At 52.7% G+C, this 19,537-nt stretch overlaps 2 protein-coding genes across 4 annotated transcripts in view; both read right to left on the reverse strand.

The window, feature by feature from the left end:
* The window catches only part of TMEM63A (transmembrane protein 63A), a 36,164-nt gene extending 29,279 nt beyond the window's left edge, over nucleotides 1-6,885 (reverse strand). Inside the window, exons 1-3 of one of the 3 annotated variants that reach the window (XM_055371909.2) lie at nucleotides 6,331-6,882; nucleotides 3,224-3,414; nucleotides 1,410-2,002 (exon numbers count right to left, since the gene is read on the reverse strand). In XM_055371909.2, the coding sequence (XP_055227884.2) occupies nucleotides 1,410-1,595 (186 nt within the window). In that variant the 5' untranslated portion in view covers nucleotides 1,596-2,002; nucleotides 3,224-3,414; nucleotides 6,331-6,882. Of the gene's footprint in view, nucleotides 1-1,409; nucleotides 2,003-3,223; nucleotides 3,415-6,330 lie in introns of all 3 variants that reach the window. The other 2 variants (XM_055371939.2, XM_063708437.1) reach the window with 2 other exon arrangements.
* Nucleotides 6,886-10,315: 3,430 nt separating this feature from the next.
* Nucleotides 10,316-13,782, reverse strand: LOC101130441 (left-right determination factor 1). The gene is made up of 4 exons (XM_004028480.5): nucleotides 12,853-13,782; nucleotides 11,822-12,068; nucleotides 11,435-11,674; nucleotides 10,316-11,127 (listed from the first exon to the last, which is right to left on the reverse strand). The coding sequence occupies exons 1-4, from the start codon at nucleotides 13,100-13,102 to the stop codon at nucleotides 10,764-10,766; spliced, it is 1,101 nt and encodes a 366-aa protein (XP_004028529.4). The 5' UTR covers nucleotides 13,103-13,782; the 3' UTR covers nucleotides 10,316-10,763.
* Between the last annotated feature and the right edge of the window lie 5,755 nt (nucleotides 13,783-19,537).

Here is a 19,537-nt window from a genome sequence, read left to right on the forward strand (position 1 = left end):
GGTGGGAGGATTGCTTGAGCCCAGGAGGAGGAAGTCGCAGTGAATTGTGATTATGCCACTGTACTTCAGCCTGGGTGACAGTGAGACCTTGTCTCAAAAAAAAAAAAAAAAAAATTCACCTTCAGCAGCACAATAGAGGGTGACTCTTCTCGGCAGCCAACACTGTTGCAACAATACCCACCCAGCCCAGCTAGGGTCCCTGCCCAGGTCCCCCTCTCTGTACTCCTCACCTTGGCCAAACTCTCCCTACCCTGAAGACCCAGGGCCACCCTCCTCTAATCCCACCAACTCTGAAATCCACCCCCACACCCCTGCCCACTCCTCCTTGCTACCCTAAGCCACCCTCCCCATGTTCCCCACCCAAGCCTAGTCTCCAGCTCCAAGCAGTCCAAGGATGTTTACTCCATCAGAGCCATCTGCCCCCTTCACTTAGATGGTCTCTGCTACATGTTAGGAGACAGTATCAAGAGGCACTGGCCAGCCCATGGCATTTGTGAAAAGGGGCACTTTAACCCCAATAAATCTCAGCCAGCCAACGTTGAGTCTGCATAAGGAAGAACAATGCCATGAGGCATCTTTGTGAACAAGGAGATCTACGTTAAAGAAAGGCCACCTGCTGAAGGTACGCTCTAAGAATCAGCTTCTAATTCTTTTTTTTGGTTTTTTTTGGGTTTTTTTTGAGACAGCGTCTCGCTCTTCTTGCACAGGCTGGAGTGCAGTGGCGTGATCTCGGCTCATTGCAACTCTGCCTCCCAGGTTCAAGCAATTCTCCTGCCTCGGCCTCCAGAGTAGCCGGGATTACAGGCGCCTACCACCACACCCGGCTAATTTTTTGTATTTTTAGTAGAGACAGGGTTTCACCACGTTAGCCAGGCTGGTCTCGAACTCCTGACCTCAGGCAATCTACTTGCCTCAGCCTCCCAAAGTGCTGGGATTACAGGCATGAGCCACCGTACCTGGCCCAGCTTCTGATTCTTTAAAAACCCCAGGGATGCCAGAGGGGAACAGGAGGTGACACTTGGGAACTGCAGCTGCTCTATTCTAGTCGGTACTCTCCATTCACATGTCTCAACCCCTTGAGATGACCCTTCCCAAGGGCCTTAAAGATACGACAGGCTGAGAGCTCTGCAATCACGGCAGTAATCACAGGCATAGCTATGTTGAGTATTCTGGCCTTATCCAAATTCCAAAATTCTCTGAGGTAGGAATTATGATCTCCATTTCCGGAGCAGAAAGGGGAGGTGCACAGAAGCTAAGTAACATGCCTAAGTCACAGAGCTGGTAAGCAGCAGAGTTGGGATTTAAACCCAGCTATGTCTGACTTCTCATCTAAGTTTCCCAGAAGGCCCTGGGTGGGGCATTTAAACAAATAACTGAGGCAGTGGGACACGACTCATGAGGGCTCTCACCAGGAAGCAGCTGACATCTATGAGCAGGACAGTGGGGATGCCACCAAAGGTGACCCCCTGGAGCACGGTGCTGTTTTTGGCCGAGTTGTAGCAATAGGAGTCGTTGGGCCGGTCCCCGAGGCCCAGCTGCTCCCTGATAGACACCGCCTTGGACTGCCACAGCTCCAGGAACGGGGAGTCCATCATTGCGCCTGTCTTCCCTGGAGCACAGGACAACAGGACAAGGCAGACGTTCAGGGCTCAAATTTCTTGCAGGTTCCCACCAGTGCTGGCAGAGCCAAAGGTAGGCGTTTCCCCAGGGACTGATCAGGCACAGTGAGCCAGCAGCAAGGAGTCCGGGAGAGCCAGACATTGGACCTCTGTGTGCCTGGCAGTGTCCACAGAGAATGGCTGCATTGTGGGACAATCTCAGGGGATCAGATGGTCAGAGTGGATGGCTCATCCAGGACACAGTGGGCAGATCCCCAGAGGGGGCGACATGGAGCAAAGGAGGGACAGAGTTGCTGCAGCTGCTGTCTTAAGAAGTCCTAAAGTTCCTCTAGCCTCGAGGACTCGTGTTGGGAAAGTCACTCCTGCAGAAGCCACTGGCGGATCTAGAGTACAGGCAGGGGAGAGGGAGAAAGGCACACAAAGGCAGGAAGAGGAAAACACCGGGATAAACAAACAGGGAAGAAGGGAAAATCCAAGTATTCACGATGGTCCATCCACGAGCCACAGACAACACCTCACTCCCACTGCTCACAGAATGTCAGAGCTGGGACCTCAGAGATGGGTCCATCTGCTATACTTGGAAACCAAGCCTCAGAGGTTTAATAACTTGCCCCAAAGTTAAGGTTAAGGAGCTGGTCAGGGCAGAATTGAATCCCAAACCCAATATCCTGACTCTCAGATGCCAGTTCTCTTTTTACTTTGCCACAGAGGAGAAAGCAAAGGGGGTGGTCTAGGGTGGGGACGGGGAGGGAGTCAGGAGTCCCAGGGCCTCCTCAGGGACCTCTGGGTCCCCTAGCTCTGCGCTTTCACACACACATACCCCTCCTGGGTACCATCAGTCTAACTGCAAGGCCCAGCATTTCCAAAGCAAACACTGCTCCAGGCTGGGTTGTTGACCTTTCCTTCCTGAGGCTCCTGGCGCCCCTGGTGAAGCTAATAGAAATCTCCAGTGTCTGTCCCCTGACACCAGAGGCCCGGGAGTTAGTGTCCAAGTTCTCATGCTGTGGCTGAAGGGCCAGAACACATATTCAGCCTGGACTTGCTTAAGATCCTACCTGCCCAAATCTGGTAAATCTAGAATTCCCAGGGGATTTTTCTGCTAATTCTGGTGCTTCTAGCTGTTATAGGGACAAAGATCTCAAGAACAAGAAGAAAAGATATAGAGAACCCAAACAGATGTTTGGATACCAGTGGTGCTGGTGAGGTGTGTATGTTGGGTAACCCCTAGGCCTGCAGTGCTGGGGACAATCACACATGGACACCTACCTACCTACCTACCTACCTACACACACACACACACACACATATGAAGCACAGGAAGCATGAATGAGTGGAAAGCCCAAGAGCATGGGAGCATCCCACAGACAGCCAAGTCACTTTCTCAACCTTCTAAGAGACTTGGCAATGGCTGGAGGTAGTGGGGGTTGTGATGCCAGAGTCATGGGGCTGCTGACTCTGAACAGAGTGTCACAAGAGTGACCTCTGGAACACAGATGTTCTTGGCTTCCCTTTAAAATCCCCCAGTGGCACCACCCAATGGAACACCCCAGCCCAACACTTCGAGGCCACCACCTACCCCTCCTCCTTCCTGTCCCCACACTTACCAGACACTAAGGGAAGGAAGGACTGTGGATGGGCCCGTTGGAGAGGTCCTCAGTTGGAGCTGTCTCTGGCAAAGGCAAAAGCAGCCCCGGCCACCTCCCAAGCTGCCAAGGGCCAGGCCTCAGGCCTAACACTCATGTCCTGCAGGGCTTTCCTGACCAGCGAGTCCTGGGGTACCAAACTGTAGACTTTCCTGAAGGATCACAGATACCAAGCATCACATGGGAGCCACCCTTTTCCAGTGTAGGGGTCTGGATGGAAACCCTCCAGCACACACCCGTGTATGCATGCTGCCCATATGGACCTTTAGGTTCTGCCCAGTGGGCTCCCTCCTGCCTGGATCTCTCCCCAAACTCCCAGAACTGGTTCTCCATCCATCAGTGCTCCTCTGTGCGACCCTACTCCTCCTTCCTTGGCCAGCACCACCTGTGGCCCCAGCCTCTCTCCTCTTTGCCAATGGCTCAAGGACCTGCTGGGTCTAGGGGAGCAGCCCTCTCCCACAGAAACCCTGGAGGCTGTGGGCTCACTGTAGGGCCCCAAGCAAAGGACTTCACCTGGGCCCCAAGGGCCAATGTTACTGGGGAGGCTCCCCACGGTTCCCCAAGAGCTAGAATCAGGAAAAGGGAACACAGCAGCATGAACAAGGCAGGCTTGAAAAGTGAAGTGGAAAGAAAAAACATCCCCATAAAATGCTCACAGAGGGAGCATTGTCCCTGGAAAGGGGAGGGTGCTGTGGTGGTGCTGGGAGTGGCATACCCTCGCCAGTGCTGCAGAGAAGGAGAGAGGCCTCTGCGGAGGGAAACACCTGAGGCTCCTCTTCCCCCTCCCTCCAGCCCCAGTCATGCCTCTAAGTTACTTGTCTCTTGCCAAATAGGCTTCCCAGGGTGGTTTGACAAAGTTTGATAAGAACTCAGGGAGGTGGCTAGCAAATACTATCAGCCTGAGATGGAGGTAAGGTCAGGTGGCCAGTCCTGTCTGCCCTCTCCGATGAGCACCCAGGTTAGGGTACAGCTCTGGGGACCCACAATCTCTCTCAGACCTTTCAGCTCAGTCCCAGCCTGTCCCTGCCCATTAGACACGTAAAGTCCAGATCCCCCTGAAACAGCTCCGTCCCTCTGGCTCTCCATGGGACAGCTCCTCTGCATCTTCACAAACAGGCACGCTCTGAGCGGGCAGCTGGGAACACAGACACCATGGGACAGTGCTGCCAGGCTGAGAAGGCAGGGGGAGGGGAGCACCCAGCTGGCAGCTGTATAGAGGAGGCCAAACCAGCAGCTAGGCACTGTGGTTGAAGTGGCACTGCCTGGCTGAGAACCCCTGGCAATATTCAGTCATCCTAGATGTATGTGAATGCCTAGCACTTACCTGTGCCTTCCAGAAATTCTCCATTCATCCCCTTATTCCTACTCAATATGCTGAGGGTAGGAAAGCCAAAAATTACTGCTGAGGCCCAAGAGCCAGAGTGGGCAGCAGGTGACTTCACGCTCCCAACCCAAAGTTCAACCCATGTGCAGGCAAGCGTCTGATTGTGGCCAGTGGGAGAGGGCTAAATCCAACAGCTGGTCTAAATTTGCCAAAGTAAACTACCTATGCTAATCCACTGCCAGTCTCCATTGGCAGCAAGGACTGGCCTGGTGGTCAACTTGACAAGCTCTAGAAATACCAGCAGAATGTTGCAGGAAGTATATGGATATTGTTCGTTCTTGCAAGAAGGCCCGCACAAATTCAGGGTAATTTTATCATCACCAAATCTTTCAATCCTGTGATGACCATAGCGAAACTACAAGCAGCTCCAGGCCTTCTGCCTCAGGAGCTAACTCTGGTCTTTCAGATGCAGAATAAGGTTGCAAAGTAAAGTACAAACTTCTCCTTATGGCAACACCAAACAGGACCCAAGTAACCTGGACAACTGTTTACCTCTACCCTGGAGCACAAAGGAAATGACACAGCCCCTGGCTGAAACCAGAGGCAGTGTGGCTCAGGGATTATGTGAGCAGGCTCTGGAGTTAGGGTCTTAGCACCACGCAGTTCAGACAAGCAGCCTAACCACTCTGTGCCTTGGCTTCCTTCGCCAGGAAATGCGAGTGATGACTTTCTTTCACGGAGCTGTTGGGAGGCACAGATCCCAAACAACACCTGTAAAGCACTTAGCCCAGGACCCGGCCCTAGCAAGCAATTAGAAGCTGTCTGCCTTTATTGTAAGTCGCCCCTCCAGCTAATGGGAAACACAAGGGCAGGATCCCACCTGACGTCTTCTCTGTTAGAGCCCAACGAACAGCTAGGAGAGACCTTTGCCCCCACACTAAACAAAGGAGAGGGGCGTGTGAAGGGAAAAGGAGCCTCGGCTTCCGTTCATATCCCCCTTGAAGGCACAGCAGACTTGAGGATGACCTGAGAGGTGTCAAGGGAGGGTCAGTGGGTCCGCCACGCTGTCCACCCCTGCCCTTGAAGAGGACACCACCTGCCTGGGGCTGAATGACCAAGGCCCCTCCAGGGCCTCAGGTAGCTAGTCTTATCAGGTGCTGGAACCTTTGCGGATTTGGTTTCTTAGCAGAGCTCGCCTCACCCTTTCCGCCCCCGCCCTTCCCCCCAGTCCCCGAGTCCCCAGCCTCCCTCCTCAGGACTCCGCCAAGGCTGCAGGAAGTGGTCACCCAGGAACAGCCCGAGGGTGGCCTCTGCCTTCCTGGAGTCAGGAGAGTCGGACGCTTGGCCCTTTCCCAGCCCGGCCTCGTATAGGGTCCGAGGAGCCCATAGCTGCACTCCTAGTTAGGTGGGAGGTCGGACTCCGCCGACAAATCCCAAAGAGAGGAGTGGGGAAGAAGGAGATACCAGCCCTGAAAGCGAAAAGCCGGAGAGGAAAGTCCTGAAAAGCCGCCAGGAATTCCCGAGGAGCGCAGGGCTGGAATGGGGGCGCTGCCCGGACCCTCTCCTCCCACCCAATCCCGCGTCGTCACCCCCTGCTTGGGGTCGGGGGCTCTGGGGTCTGCGTAGGCTGGGAGCCGTTCCGGAACCGGACACCTGGCGCGCACCCCGACGTAGACCCGGCCCCGCACGTCCCGGGAAAGGCAGAGGGTGCATTGCCCCTCCTCACGCCCCCTGTCCCCTGTACCTGCAGCGGCGGCGTGTCTGGCGGGACCCAGCAGCGCGGGGCGTGTTCCGACCACTTAAAAGTTACAAAGTGAAACTCCGGCGCCTCCTGCACATGCGCAGAGCTGCGGCCACCGTTTGCCCAATTTGGAGTCTTGGCCCGCGGCGGCGCAAGCCTGTACGCAGCTGACTGCGCCTCCCGCGGTGGCCCTCGGCGGTCCTCTGCCCCGGCCTGGCCTCCTGGTCGCCGCTCAGCCCCGCAGCTCCTCCCGGAGGTCTGCAAGCCCCGGACCGGCCAGCTCACGTCCAGGCTCCAAGAAGGGATCCGCCGGGGCGCACCCTCTTCCTTCCCCCGGCACGAGCCCAGTCTCTGGACGCCTCCGGGAGAACTGGGCCGAGCACAGGGTGGTCGCGGCGCTGGGAGAGCATTTGCAAACGTTGGTCCCTGTAGTGCTTTGAATTTCCCCGAAGAGCTCTTAGACCCGCCCCGGGAGAGTGGGGTTGCGGGGGTGGTAGCATGGGGAGCTCAGCAGGATTCAGCCCGCACCTCGGCTCCGGGTAGTCGGGGACCGCGCGGAGCGCCCTGCAAGAGGCCGCAGCTCCCCCGCCGCTGTAGAAGGCCGGACCGTGAAAGCCCGGAGGGTCTCCGTTCGGGCAAAAATGTGGGGGCGGGTCGCAGCATTTCCAACGCCCCCTGGGGCTAAGTCCATTACTGCTCGAGCCAGGGCCGCCAAGGGCACCTACTCCAGCCCAGGTCCGAGAGCGCGGCATGCCTCCCGGCCGGGAGCCAAATGTTTCCAGGGAGCCGGTGGCCTCCACAACCGGACCGCAAGCTCGCGAGGGCAGGGCCGGCCCGCCGCTCCAGGGACTGCTGGGCGCTGCGCGGGAAGCGAGGCTGGGTTCGGGGAGGACCGCGCGCCCTGGGAATCAAGGAGCAAACCAACCCCTCCGCAGACTCCTGTTTCCCTATCTGTGAAATGAGTGGTTGGACCAAAGCTTCCTCTCAGGTCCCTTCCAGCACCCCTCTCTGAGCTCTGAGCAGTCCTCACCCCACATGCATGCCTTTGCAGGTTCTCCGACCTCTCTTCCATTTCTGAGCTTTCATCTTTTTCTGTAACGGCATAAAAATATCCTCCTTATGGCCGGGCGCGGTGGCTCATGCCTGTAATACCAGCACTTTGGGAGGCCGAGGTGGGCGGATCACCTGAGGTCTGGAGTTCGAGACCAGCCTGACCCGCATGGAGAAACCCCGTCTCTATTAAAAATACAAAATTAGCCGGGTGTGGTGGCACATGCCTGTAATCCCAGCTACTAGGGAGCCTGAGGCAGGAGAATCGCTTGAACCTGGGCGGCGGAGGTTGCGGTGAGCTGAGATTTCACCATTGAACTCCAGCCTGGGCAACAAGAGCGAAACTCTGTCTCAAAAAAAAAAAAAAAAAAAAATCCTCCTTACCTCCCTGTCCCTGATTCTAGCGCCAGTCTGTGGCTGTCCAGGGGTGGGGTGGGGAGGGGAGGGTCTCTTCCTGCCTCTCTCAGTTCTTTTCTGTCCCATCTGTTTTTCCCCTTCTCTCCCCAAAGCTCTAGCCACTAGTTATTTTCCAGGGTTTTTCCTCTATGCCCCCCCAGTATCATCTCTGCCCTTGTCCTTCCATAGCTGCGCCTGGCCACCCCCCCTGCCTGCTCTCTTACCTCCACATCTGACGGTCTGCAGAGTCCTGGGTGTGGCCCCTGGACTCCCCGTTGGCTCCTTAGACTGTCCCTGTCCAATCTTCCTTCCACTCCCCACTCCTGCACCTGCCTGTCCTCCTTCCTTCCCCCCACCTGTCTGGTCTGTGCCATGGGTCCAGGCAAGTGCAAGGTTCCGGTCTTGGTAATTAGAATGCTGGAGCCACTGACAAAGATTTCAGAGAGAGAAAGGATTTCTAAATTTGTTCTTGAGTAGGTTAAGGTTATTTCAAAATCAAGAGAAGGCCTTGATGGATCGAAATGTGAGTTGAGATAGCCACAACCTTTGTTATGTCAGTTGTGTGAAGTGCTTGTAAAATCACTATTTTATTTTTTAATTTTTAATTAATTATTTACTTATTGAGACAGAGTCTCACTCTGTCACCCAGGCTGTAGTGCAGTGGTGTGATCTCAGCTCACTGCAACCTCCACCTCCTGGCTTCAAGCGATTCTCCTGCCTCAGCCTCCCAAGTAGCTGGGATTATAGGCATGTGCCACCACACCCGGCTAATTTTGTACTTTTAGTAGAGACGGGGTTTCTCTATGTTGGTCAGGCTGGTCTCAAACTCCCAACCTCAGGTGATCCTCAGGATTACAGACGTGAGCCACCGCGCCCAGCTGCACAGCTCTTATAGCTATAAATTCCAGATCCTCTGAAGCTTTATTTTCTTCTCTAAGAATAGATGATAATTTTGATCACAGATTTTATTTTGATGCAAGTAGGATTGGAATAAAGCCCAATCACTATGCCCAGGAAAGTCAAAGTGTCAAGAACAAAAAAATTTCAGTATTGGCCGGGCGCGGTGGCTCACGCCTGTAATCCCAACACTTTGGGAGGCCGAGGTGGGCGGATCACAAGGTCAGGAGATCGAGACCATCCTGGCTAACATGGTGAAACCCCATCTCTACTAAAAATACAAAAAAATTAGCCGGGCGTGGTGGCGGGCACCTGTAGTCCCAGCTACTCGGGAGGCTAAGGCAGGAGAATGGCGTGAACCCATGAGGCGGAGCTTGCAGTAAGCCGAGATCGCGCCACTGCACTCCAGCCACTGCACTCCAGCCTGGGCGACTCCATCTCAAAAAAAAAAAAAAAAGAAAAGAAATTTCTGTATCAATTCTAGGACCATAGATTCTAGAATCAGAATGCATTTTATTTTTATTTATTTTATTTTTGAGACAGAATCTCACTCTATTGCCCAGGCTGGAGTGCAGTGGTGTGATCTCAGCTTACTGCAACTTCCGCCTCCTGGGTTTAAGCAATTCTCATGCCTCAGCCTCCCGAGTAGCTGGAATTACAGGCGCACACCACCATGCCCAGCTAATTTTTGTATTTTTAGTAGAAATGCACTCTCACCATGTTGGCCAGGCTGGTCTTGAACTCCTGGCCTCAAGTGATCCGCCCACCTCGGCCTCCCAAAGTGCTGGGATTACAGAAGTGAGCCATCGTGATGGCCCTGAAAGCATTTTAATCCTAGTTTCATGTATTACCTAACCAAGATCTTTACCAAGTCTTGGCCAACTCAAGCTCTTTCCTTAGTTTTACAATCAGGTTGACCTAATCTCTGTAGAACTTTCTGCTCCTTCCTCAATTTGCAGAGCTTTGATTAAAATGGAAAATTACAGCCGGGCACAGTGGCTTGTGCCTGTAATCCCAGCCCTTTGGGAGACTGAGGCTGCCGAATGACTTGAGGTCAGGAGTTCCAGACCAGCCTGGGCAACATGGCAAAACCCCATCTCTACTAAAAATACAAAAAATTAGGCGGGGTGCAGTGGCTCATGCCTGTAATCCCAGCACTTTGGGAGGCCGAGGCAGGCGGATCACGAGGTCAGGAGATCGAGACCATCCTGGTTAACACAGTGAAATCCCGTCTCTACTAAAAAATACAAAAAATTAGCCAGGCGTGGTGGCAGGCACCTGTAGTCCCAGCTACTCGGGAGGCTGAGGCAGGAGAATGGTGTGAACCCGGGAGGCAGAGCTTGCAGTGAGCCAGGATAGCACCACTGTACTCCAGCCTGGGCGACAGAGCTGTCTCAAAATAATAATAATAATAATAATAATAATAATAATAATAATAATAAAAATACAAAAAATTAGCTTGGCGTGGTGGTACATGCCTGTAATCCCAGTTACTCAAGATGCTGAGGCATGAGAATCACTTGAACCTGGAAGGCGGAGGCTGCAGTGAGCCGAGATTGGGCCACTGCACTCCTGCCTGGGTGACAGAGTGAGACTCTGTCTCAAAAATAATTAATTAATTAAAATAAAATAGAAAATTACAAAATTACAGAATAAAATGTGTTTTATTCATGTTTTACAAAGTCTTTATTATCTGGATTGGGGATGCACAACCCACACTTAACCCCAGGTCTTAGGTCCAGAGTGGTGGTGGAGGACTTTAGCCCAGATCCAGTGACAGGACAAGTAAACAATGACACATTGGGGTTTCTGCCCTCAGGTTACAGTATCTCCACATGTAAGTGCTTAGAATATAGTGCAGTGAATACTAAGAATAGAGAAAACTGAGCAAGGGCTCTCCAGTGGCCAAGGATTCTCACTCCTGAGAAGCAAAAATTAGGTGAGGTAACTTGTCAGAGGAAGCAAATTCAGGGCCCACTAGAGAGCACAGGGCATTTGTCCATCAGCAGTTCAGTCATCGCCAGCTCTCCTGGTACCCTAGAACACTTCAGAAACACACACAAGTCAAGTCCCTCGATGGCTACACTAGGCGCCTATGGCTGGAGCCTCCTTGGCACGAGCGCCCCATCCGAGGCACAGCTGCACTTCTGCACCCTCATGTTGGGCAGGCTGACCACCTGGGGCCTGGTCCTGCCTCCCTCCTTGATGCTGACAATCATGGGCAGTGAGGCAGTCTCCGAGGCGATGCACTGTCGAGGCCCCAGAAACGGCCACTTGAAGGCCAGGGCCTCTGGGGGCTGCTGGCAGGTGCCCACACACTCATAAGCCAGGAAGCCCGGGGGCTCCAGCACCCAGTTCTCGGCCCACTTCATCCCCTGCAGGTCAATGTACATCTCCTGGCGGCAGCAGCGGGTGCCCTCGGTCATTGGTGCTTCAGGGTCACAGTCGCCCTGAGCTCTGTGTGGGCAAAGAGAGCAGGGTCAGAGGTCAGCTGGGAGGGCTGAGGTCAGAGGGCGTCTGGGATGGAGATTTATGATCTACCTCTCAAATTCAAAAAGCTGGATGTTTGTGATATAGGATGGACAGCTAGAAAAAACTTGAAATTAATAACCGATATTTACTGAGGATCTCCTAAGAGTCAGAGGAAGAATTGTATACATTGTCTCATTCATTCCCACAGCACTCTGAAAAGTTGTCCATTTCAAAATAAATGTAATTGCCTGTCTCTTTATTCCGGCTTACCAGTTTGACCCTCAGCACCTACCCATAGTCCCCAAGGTCCAGGGTGTGCAGCTCCAGCTGGGGCTCCCCAAGCCCGGCTGGCGCCCCCTGCGAGGCAAAGCGGACCAGCTTGTGGGCGCCGGACGCCAGCGGGCCCAGATGCTCCCTCTGCACCGACACCTGTAGCAGCAGTGGCTGCCGGGGCCGGTTCAGCTGCTGCCAGAAGTTCACGGCTTCGGTCACGTCGAAGGCCTTCCAGCCGCTCTCGTGGACGGACACCAGCCTGAGACATGACACAGAGACCCAGCGCCGCTTGAGGGCGGGGACTGGGACGGGCCCCGAGGACCCTGCACCGCCCCCCCGCGTCCCCGCCCCCAAGCCGGGCCTAGCAGCGCCCTCCCCCTGCCCTGCGCGCCCGCGCGACCCCCACCTGGAGTCGATGAGGGAGGTGCGGTTGGAGCCGTCGTCGCGGACGCGCAGCCACTCGACGGTCACCCGGGCCTGGGCGCTGCGCGGGGACAGCCGCCCGTGCCTGTGCAGCGCGGCCTTGGGGACCGGCTCCTGGAAGAGCCGCAGCACGGCCTGCACCAGTTCGCTGTTGGGCGGCAGCCGCTGCTCCATGCCGAACACCAGCAGGTGCGTGCTGGCCTCCGACGCCAGGAACCTGCCGGCCACCTCTGGGGACAAGAGCAGGGTCAGCAGGGCCTCCCCGGACTCCAGGGGAGCTCTGAGGATGGCAGGGCCACTGAGCTGGCAGCCAGGCTAGGAGACGCCGGCCCTGTTCTATCTCTGGGGCAAACCCAGTTTACAAATCTTCCTTGGATCTGGGCCTTGTTTAGTAACAATTTCCATCCAGCAGGCAGGGGCGCCTGTGGGACCCTGGGTAGCAAGTTTGCCTCAGCTGAGATGCTGGGAGCAGAATCCTCACCCAGGTGCCTGGCATTGGGTCTAGCTCTGGGCACTGAGGAGCTAGGGAGGCGAGAGGCTGCAGGAGGATTCAGGCCGGCTGCAGGAGGATTCAAGCCCGCTGCACCCCTGACAGCCAGGTATAACCTAGGTTGTCTACTCAAGTGCAGTATTTTTCAGTTACCCAAACACGCTTCTATTTACAATGACTCATTTTGATGTTCACAATGCTGGAAGATGGGCAAGACATAGTTATACCCCAGTTCCATGTGAGCAAATGGTTGTGAGATGATTTTAAAGCAATATGCTCCAAGTAGAACTCAGACCAGAGTGGCAGTACGAAAACAGACCCCCGGAGTCCTGACTGCATGCACCACTGCATGCTGAGGCCCCGCCATCCTCACAGGCCCGGCCCCACCTCACTGCCCCTTAGACCGTGGCCCTCACCCAGCCTCCCACAGACCTCTGCAAGGCCAGGAGCCCTTTGACACCACCGGAGTGGGCACATCTGACCTGCCCCATGGGACCAGGGGCAGCAGGGAGGGAGGGCCTTACCTCGGAAGCTCTGGCTGAACCTCTTTCCGCGGGAGCGGTCCCCGTGGCTGCGCTGCAGCAGGGCCACGTATTGGGCCCTCACGTGGGTGGGGATGACCAGCTCCTCCATGTCGGCCCTGTCCAGGGTGGGCACCTCTCTGAGCTGCAGCTGCCGCAGCAGGCTGCCCAGGAGCTGCTCCCCGGTCAGGGCGGCCCCGGGGCTGGCCAGGGGCAACACCCAGAGTGCCCAGCAGAGCCACAGGGGCTGCATGGTGCTGCCCTGGAGGAGCAGGAGGCAGAATGGGGCTGTCCCTTGAGAAAGCTGCAGGAGGGTCTCAGACAGCTGGATGTGCTGAGAACCAAGCCTGGGCAGCTTTATAGCCTGGGGTGGAGGGAGGAGGTAGGGAGTGGGGAGGGAAAGAGGGAGGGAGGTCACACCCCTGAGACCTCCTGGAAGCTCACAGCCAGACGGGTCCCTGAGCTGGAAGGAGGGGCTGTCTAGATAGGGCAAGTCTGTCTGGGCTGTGAACAGCTGGCTACAGCTGTCTATACAATGGTCATGAACCCCTAATGTGGGTTGAGGCCTGACCAGTTAAATTAAAAAGCTCATTTCCTAGAGTAGAGGTGGGGCTCTCGTTCTCTGCAAGAGGCTCAGTTCCCCCAGCTGCTGGTAAGTGGACCTAGAGTCTTGTTCCTTGCTGCAACCAAACAATCGACAGGAACCAGAATGGCTCAGGCAACGCCAGGGCTCTCTAAGGGCCAATCCAGTCTGCAGGGATGAGCATCTGGGCTTGTGCTCAGAGGGTCCTGGGGCCTCATGAGATCCTGAGCTGGTGGTCCCCACTTGTGAAACCAGATTTCCCACTGTTCTGGGGGGAACTTCCTAGGCAAGGGAGCCTAGGAGCATTTAGTTCCAACAGGGTTTTGTCCAATAAGGAAGGAGCCTCATCCTCTCCCTCATCCCTGCTGTTCACAGAATTAGAGTTTAGAGTTGAAAGGAATATCCAGGCTACCTTCTCCCCCAATTTTTTTTTTCTTTTGAGACAGAGTTTCATTCTTGTTGCCCAGGCTGGAGTACAATGGCGCAGTCTCGGCTCATGGCAACCTCTCCCAATTTTTGAGCTGAAAAAAAACCGAGGCTCAGAGGTATCAACTTCCCGAAGCTCACAAAGTTAATGATCAATGTCCATATAAAGTCAGGTCTTGCAATTCACAAAGTTCTTGGCACACTCAAATTATTTACAGCCTAGTTTTGGTCTATGTCCTAAAGGGAGCCAGGTGGTCTCAATCCAGGTGATCAGGTCTAGGCTGGGGCAGGGGGACAATCCCCCAAGACAGAGGACCCCTATCCTGAATGTGGATTTGTGAGCTGGTTGAAGAGTTTTGCTGGGGAAATAAAACATTTGGGTGATCAGCCAGGGGTAGGGCTACCAGATAAAATACAAGGCACTATTTGGGACATAATTAGACCAAAAAAATTATTCATTGTCTACCTGACATTCAAATTTCACCAGAGTCCTATACTTTTATTTGCTAGATCTGACAACGAAAAATAAAACAAATGTGGATTGGGAGACTGTTTACAATGGTCTGAAGTGTTGCCAGGAGGGAGGGCAGCCCCACCCTTTGTCATGCAGAAGAAGGAGCCTGGCTTCCCCAACCATCCCCACCTGGTTCTGCCCAGATTGGGCTTGAGATGGTAAAGTGGCCCCAGAACCAGATCTTCTATCTAAGGGAGGAGAGCAGGGCAAGGGAATGAGTGATCCCTACCCTGACTCAGAGCACATTTGGACCTGGCCCTGGGCCCAGAGCTAAGGGCACTGGAGGGCAGTGGGCTGGCCATGCTGGGGAGAGGGGGAGGGGGCCCAGGTAGGAGGGTGGATGAGGAGTGGGGCCCTGTGTCCTCGAACACCCTCCTGCCCCTGGTGGGCCTGGATGTATCCCCAACCAGAGGCCAGGTTGCCAAGTGAGAGCCATGGGAAAACATGGGGGTCAGAGGTCATCCTGGGGCCTCCATGGATGGGGATGAGCTGGACTCAGGCCTGGGCTCTGAGGTCAGCAAAGCTAAGAGTCCAGGAGTGGAGTGGCTTCTAAGTCAGAGCCCAGCATCTAGGGTCTCCAGGGTGGCTTTTGCCCCCTTCCTGGGCAGGGGCAGATACTTCTGAGAGTGCTCAGGAAATGCCCCAAGGCCAGTCCAGGTGTCCTGGGCTGCCCCAACCCACACCATCAACCTCCCTGACCCCAGGCCTGGGGGCCCATGTGGCTCCTTGGTGGTTCCAGGCACCCCCTGTGTGGGCCCTTCCTGTTCTCCCAAAGTAGCTCAGACTCTGGCATCATCAGGGGTCCTTCCCTGGGGCTCCGTCTGGGCTGACGAGGGTGGGAAACAAACCAGGAATAGGGACCCGTTTCAGTTCATCCAGCGCCTTTGTATGGTGGGCACATCTTGCCAGACAGCAACAACTCAAGCATGGCCTGGGAAGGACCCTTTGTCCCTTGGTGATGTTTGTTCAGTGTTCCAAGCTATGGACCCTGGGAACGGCCAACCTGGATGTTTAATTATGTTTAACTATGAAGAACGTCAGGCCCCTGGCCTGTTACTTGGAACACAGGCTGTACAAGGAACAGAGGTCCATTGTTTTGAGGTAGGTGGAGGCTGCTAAGTAGAGGTTGCTAGATGGAAGTTGCAATGTGAAGGTTTTGGGCTGGGCGTGGTGGCTCACACCTATAATCCCAGCACTTTGGGAGGCCAAGGTGGGCGGATCACTTGAGATCAGGAATTGGAGCTTAGCCTGGCCAACATGGCAAAACCTCGACTCTACTAAAAATACAACAATTACCTGGGCTTGGTGGCGGACGCCTGTAGTCCCAGCTACTCGGGAGGCTGAGACAGGAGATGTGCTTGAACCCGTGAGGCAGAGGTTGCAGTGAGCCAAGATTGCACCACTGCACTCCAGCCTGGGTGACAGAGTGAGACCCTGTCTCAAAAAAAGCCAACCAAACAAACAAAAGTTGCAATGTGAAGGTTTCTACATGACCTGCACACTTTTCACAAATGGCAGCGGTTGCTCCTGTCCAGCCTGCCGCTCCTGGACTTCCCCCTGTGCGTAAGTCCCTTGAATAAAGCTCATGTCTCGCCTGCTGTCTCTGGGTCTTTTCTTTGGTCTCTCCAAGGTGGTGCCCTCCCAGCTTGCCTGCTTGGGGGTCCACCATGACACCCTTCTTGGCAAGAGTGAGTTCAAAGCTTGCTATGCCACTCACATTTACTAGCTGTGTGGCTTCTGGCAGGTTTTCTTTTACTTTTTCAAATTAATTTTTTAATATTATTCTTTTTTATTTATTTATTTATTTATTTTTTGAGACGGAGTTTCGCTCTTGTTGCCCAGCCTGGAGTGCAAAGATGTGATCTTGGCTTACTGCAACCTCCGCCTCCTGGGTTCAAGCGATTCTCCTGCCTCAGCCTCCCGAGTAGCTGGGATTACAGGCGCCCGCCACCATGCCTGGCTAATTTTTTTGTATTTTTAGTAGAGACGGGGGTTTCACCATGTTTGCCAGTCTGGTCCCAAACTCCTGACCTCAAGTGATCTGCCCACCTCGGCCTCCCAAACTTCTGGGATTGCAAGCATGAGCCACCGTGCCCGGTCATATTAAAAAAATTTTTTTTCTGAGACGGTGGTCTCACTATGTTGGCCAAGTTGGTCTTGAACTCTTGGCTTCAAGCCATTCTCCTGCCTTGGCTTCCCAAAGTGCTAGGATTACAGGTGTGAGCTACCACACCCAGCCATGGCAGGTTTTCCACATTCTTCAATACAATACGTTTCCACCTATAAAATGGGAATAATGTATTTTTCTTGCAGTGTTTGTATTAATTGAGATGTCTACAGAGTGCCTAGCACAGCCTCCTGGTACACACTAGGTGACCAATAAATAGTAGGAGTCTCTTATACTGTTAGTAATTTTTTAAATGTTTAAATTTTTTAAATTGTGTGTTAACATTGCTTCTTTTTTTTTCTTTTTTTTCTTTTTTTCTTTTTATTTTGTTTCCTTTTTCTTTTTTGTCCTCTGGTGTTGAAACTGAATTTTTTTGGTTTTTTTTGGTTTTGTTTTGTTTTGTTTTGTTTTGTTTTTTCTTGAGATGGAGTCTTGCTCTGTTGCCAGGCTGGAGTGCAGTGGCACAATCTCGGCTCACTGCAAGCTCCGCCTCCCGGGTTCACGCCATTCTCCTGCCTCAGCCTCCCGAGTAGCTGGGACTACAGGCACCCGCCACCGCGCCCGGCTAATTTTTTTGTATTTTTAGTAGAGACGGGGTTTCACCGTGTTAGCCAGGATGGTCTGGATCTCCTGACCTCGTGATCCGCACGTCTCCGCCTCCCAAAGTGCTGGGATTACAGGCTTGAGCCACCGCGCCTGGCCTTGTTTTTGTTTTTGTTTTTGTTTGTAATTAATACAAATAGCACAACTTTCAAAAGATAGGAAAGGGAATATGGAAGAATGTCAGTCTCTTTTTGTTCCTCATCTGCACATTTTTATTTTATTTTTATTTATTTATTTTTTGAAACAAGGTCTCACTCTGTTGCTCAGCCTGGAGTGCACTGGTGCCATCTCAGCTCATTGCAGCCTCAACCTCTTGGGCTCAAGGGATCCTCCTGCCTCAGTCTCCCGAGTAACTGGAACCACAGATGTGCACCACCACACCCAGCTGAATTATTATTATTATTATTTTGAGATAGAGTCTCACTGTGTTGCCTAGGCTGGAGTGCAGTGGCAGGATCTCGGCTCACTGCAACCTCCACCTCCCAAGTTCAAGAGATTTTCCTCCTCCAGGGTTCAAGAGATTCTGCTGTCTTAGCCTCCCAAGTAGCTGGGATTACAGGTGCCCACCACCACGCCCGGCTAATTTTTGTATTTTTAGTAGAAATGGGGTTTCACCAGGTTGGCCAGGCTGGCCTCGAACTCCTGACCTCAGATGATCTGCCCATCTCCGCCCCCCGAAGTGCTGGGATTACAGGCATGAGCCACCGTGCCCAGCCAAAATTTTTTATGCTTTGTAAAGAGAAAGTCTTGCCGTGTTGCCCAGACTGGTCTCGAACTCCTGGGTGCAAGTAATTCTCCTGTCTCAACCTCTGGAGAAGCTGGGAACATAGGTGTGTGCCATCATGCTCAGCTTATATTTCTGTTTTTGAGAACTGTTTGTTCATACCTTGTGTCAATTTTCTACTGAGTTGTTTTTTCTTATTGATATGTAGACACTCTTTATATATCAGGGACATTAGCCTTTTCTCTGTTATATGCATTGCAAACATTTCTCCCATGTATACTTTGTGTTTTATACTTTGTTTATGCAGTTTTTTTGTCATACTCTAATGTTTTTATTGAATTATGTTAAATTCACAGATTAGGAAGCACTGGCATTTTCTCATCTAAGAACACAGTTTGCCTTTCCTCATGGTTTGTCTTATGTCTTACATATAACTTGTTAAAACATCTTATAAATAACTTGTTAAATCAACTCCTGGGTAGTTTGCTTTTCATTTGTATTGAAGATGGGATTTTTTTATACCATCACACTGCTTAAGTGTTGTTTGTGTCATTAAAGACTTGATTTCTTTTTCTTTTTCTTTTTTTGAGACAAGTCGCTCTGTCGCCCAGGCTGGAGTGTAGTGGCACCATCTCTGCTCACTGCCACCTCCACCTCCTAGGTTCAAGTGATTCTCCTGCTTCAGCCTCTGAGTAGCTGGGATTACTGGCACACACCACCACACCTGGCTATTTTTTATTTTTAGTAGAGACAGGTTTTCATGGTCTTGAACTCCTGACCTCAACTGATCCACCCGCCTAGGCCTCCCAAAGTGCTGGGATTACAGGCATGAGCCACTGTGCCCAGCCTGAAGATTTCAGGCTATGGTACCAATTGGTACATAGAAGTCCTCTTCAAACTTCTTACAAACAATAAGACATTCCAGTAAAGTGAGTTCAAAATTGGTACATAGAAGACTTTACTGGAACTTCTTATTGTACGTAACAGTTCTTAGTTGATTTCTTGCATTTTCTGGGTACAAAATCTTAATATTTGCTACTAATAATTTAATTCCTCTTTTTCAAAGTTTATTCCTCTGGATTTTTTTTTCTATTGTCTAACTCCATTTAGTAGTTTTTCTAGAACAATATTCAATAAAAGTGATGATAATGGATAGCATTGTTTTGTTCCTGGTTTTAATAGGACTCCTTTACTATTTCCCCATTGAGTATGAGCTTTACGGTTGAGCTAAATACATTTTATCATGTTAACGAAGTATCCATAATAGAATTTTTTAAAAATCAAGAACGGGCTGGGCACGGTGGCTCCCACCTGTAATCCCAGCACTTTGGGAGGCCGAGGCAGGCGAATCATGAGGTCAAGAGCTCGAGACCAGCCTGATGAACGTAGCGAGACCCCATGTCTACTAAAAATACAAAAATTAACTGGGCGTAGTGGCGCACGCCTGTGATCCCAGCTACTTGGGAGCCTGGGCAGGAGAATTGCTTGAACCCAGGAGGCGGAGGTTGCAGTGAGCCGAGATCGCACCACTGCATTCCAGCCTGGGCGACAGGGCAAGACTCCATCTCAAAAAAAAAAATCGAGAACGGGCCAAGCATGGTGGCTCATGCCTTAAATCCTAGCACTTTGAGAGTCCAAGGCAGAAGGATTGCTTGAGGCCAAGAGTTCAAG

The sequence above is a fragment of the Gorilla gorilla genome, chromosome 1, assembly GCF_029281585.2.
Source record: "Gorilla gorilla gorilla isolate KB3781 chromosome 1, NHGRI_mGorGor1-v2.1_pri, whole genome shotgun sequence".
In the NCBI taxonomy this organism is placed as follows: domain Eukaryota; kingdom Metazoa; phylum Chordata; class Mammalia; order Primates; family Hominidae; genus Gorilla; species Gorilla gorilla.

What these genes read in the sequence shown, in the direction of transcription:
- LOC101130441 (XM_004028480.5), bottom strand. Translation starts at nt 13,102, where the DNA reads ATGCAGCCCCTGTGGCTCTGCTGGGCACTCTGGGTGTTGCCCCTGGCC. An exon ending in GTTCAGCCAGAGCTTCCGAG is followed by an intron (nt 12,069 to 12,852) that starts GTAAGGCCCTCC and finishes TCTTGTCCCCAG; the next exon opens with AGGTGGCCGGCAGGTTCCTG. An exon ending in ACCTCCCTCATCGACTCCAG is followed by an intron (nt 11,675 to 11,821) that starts GTGGGGGTCGCG and finishes GTCATGTCTCAG; the next exon opens with GCTGGTGTCCGTCCACGAGA.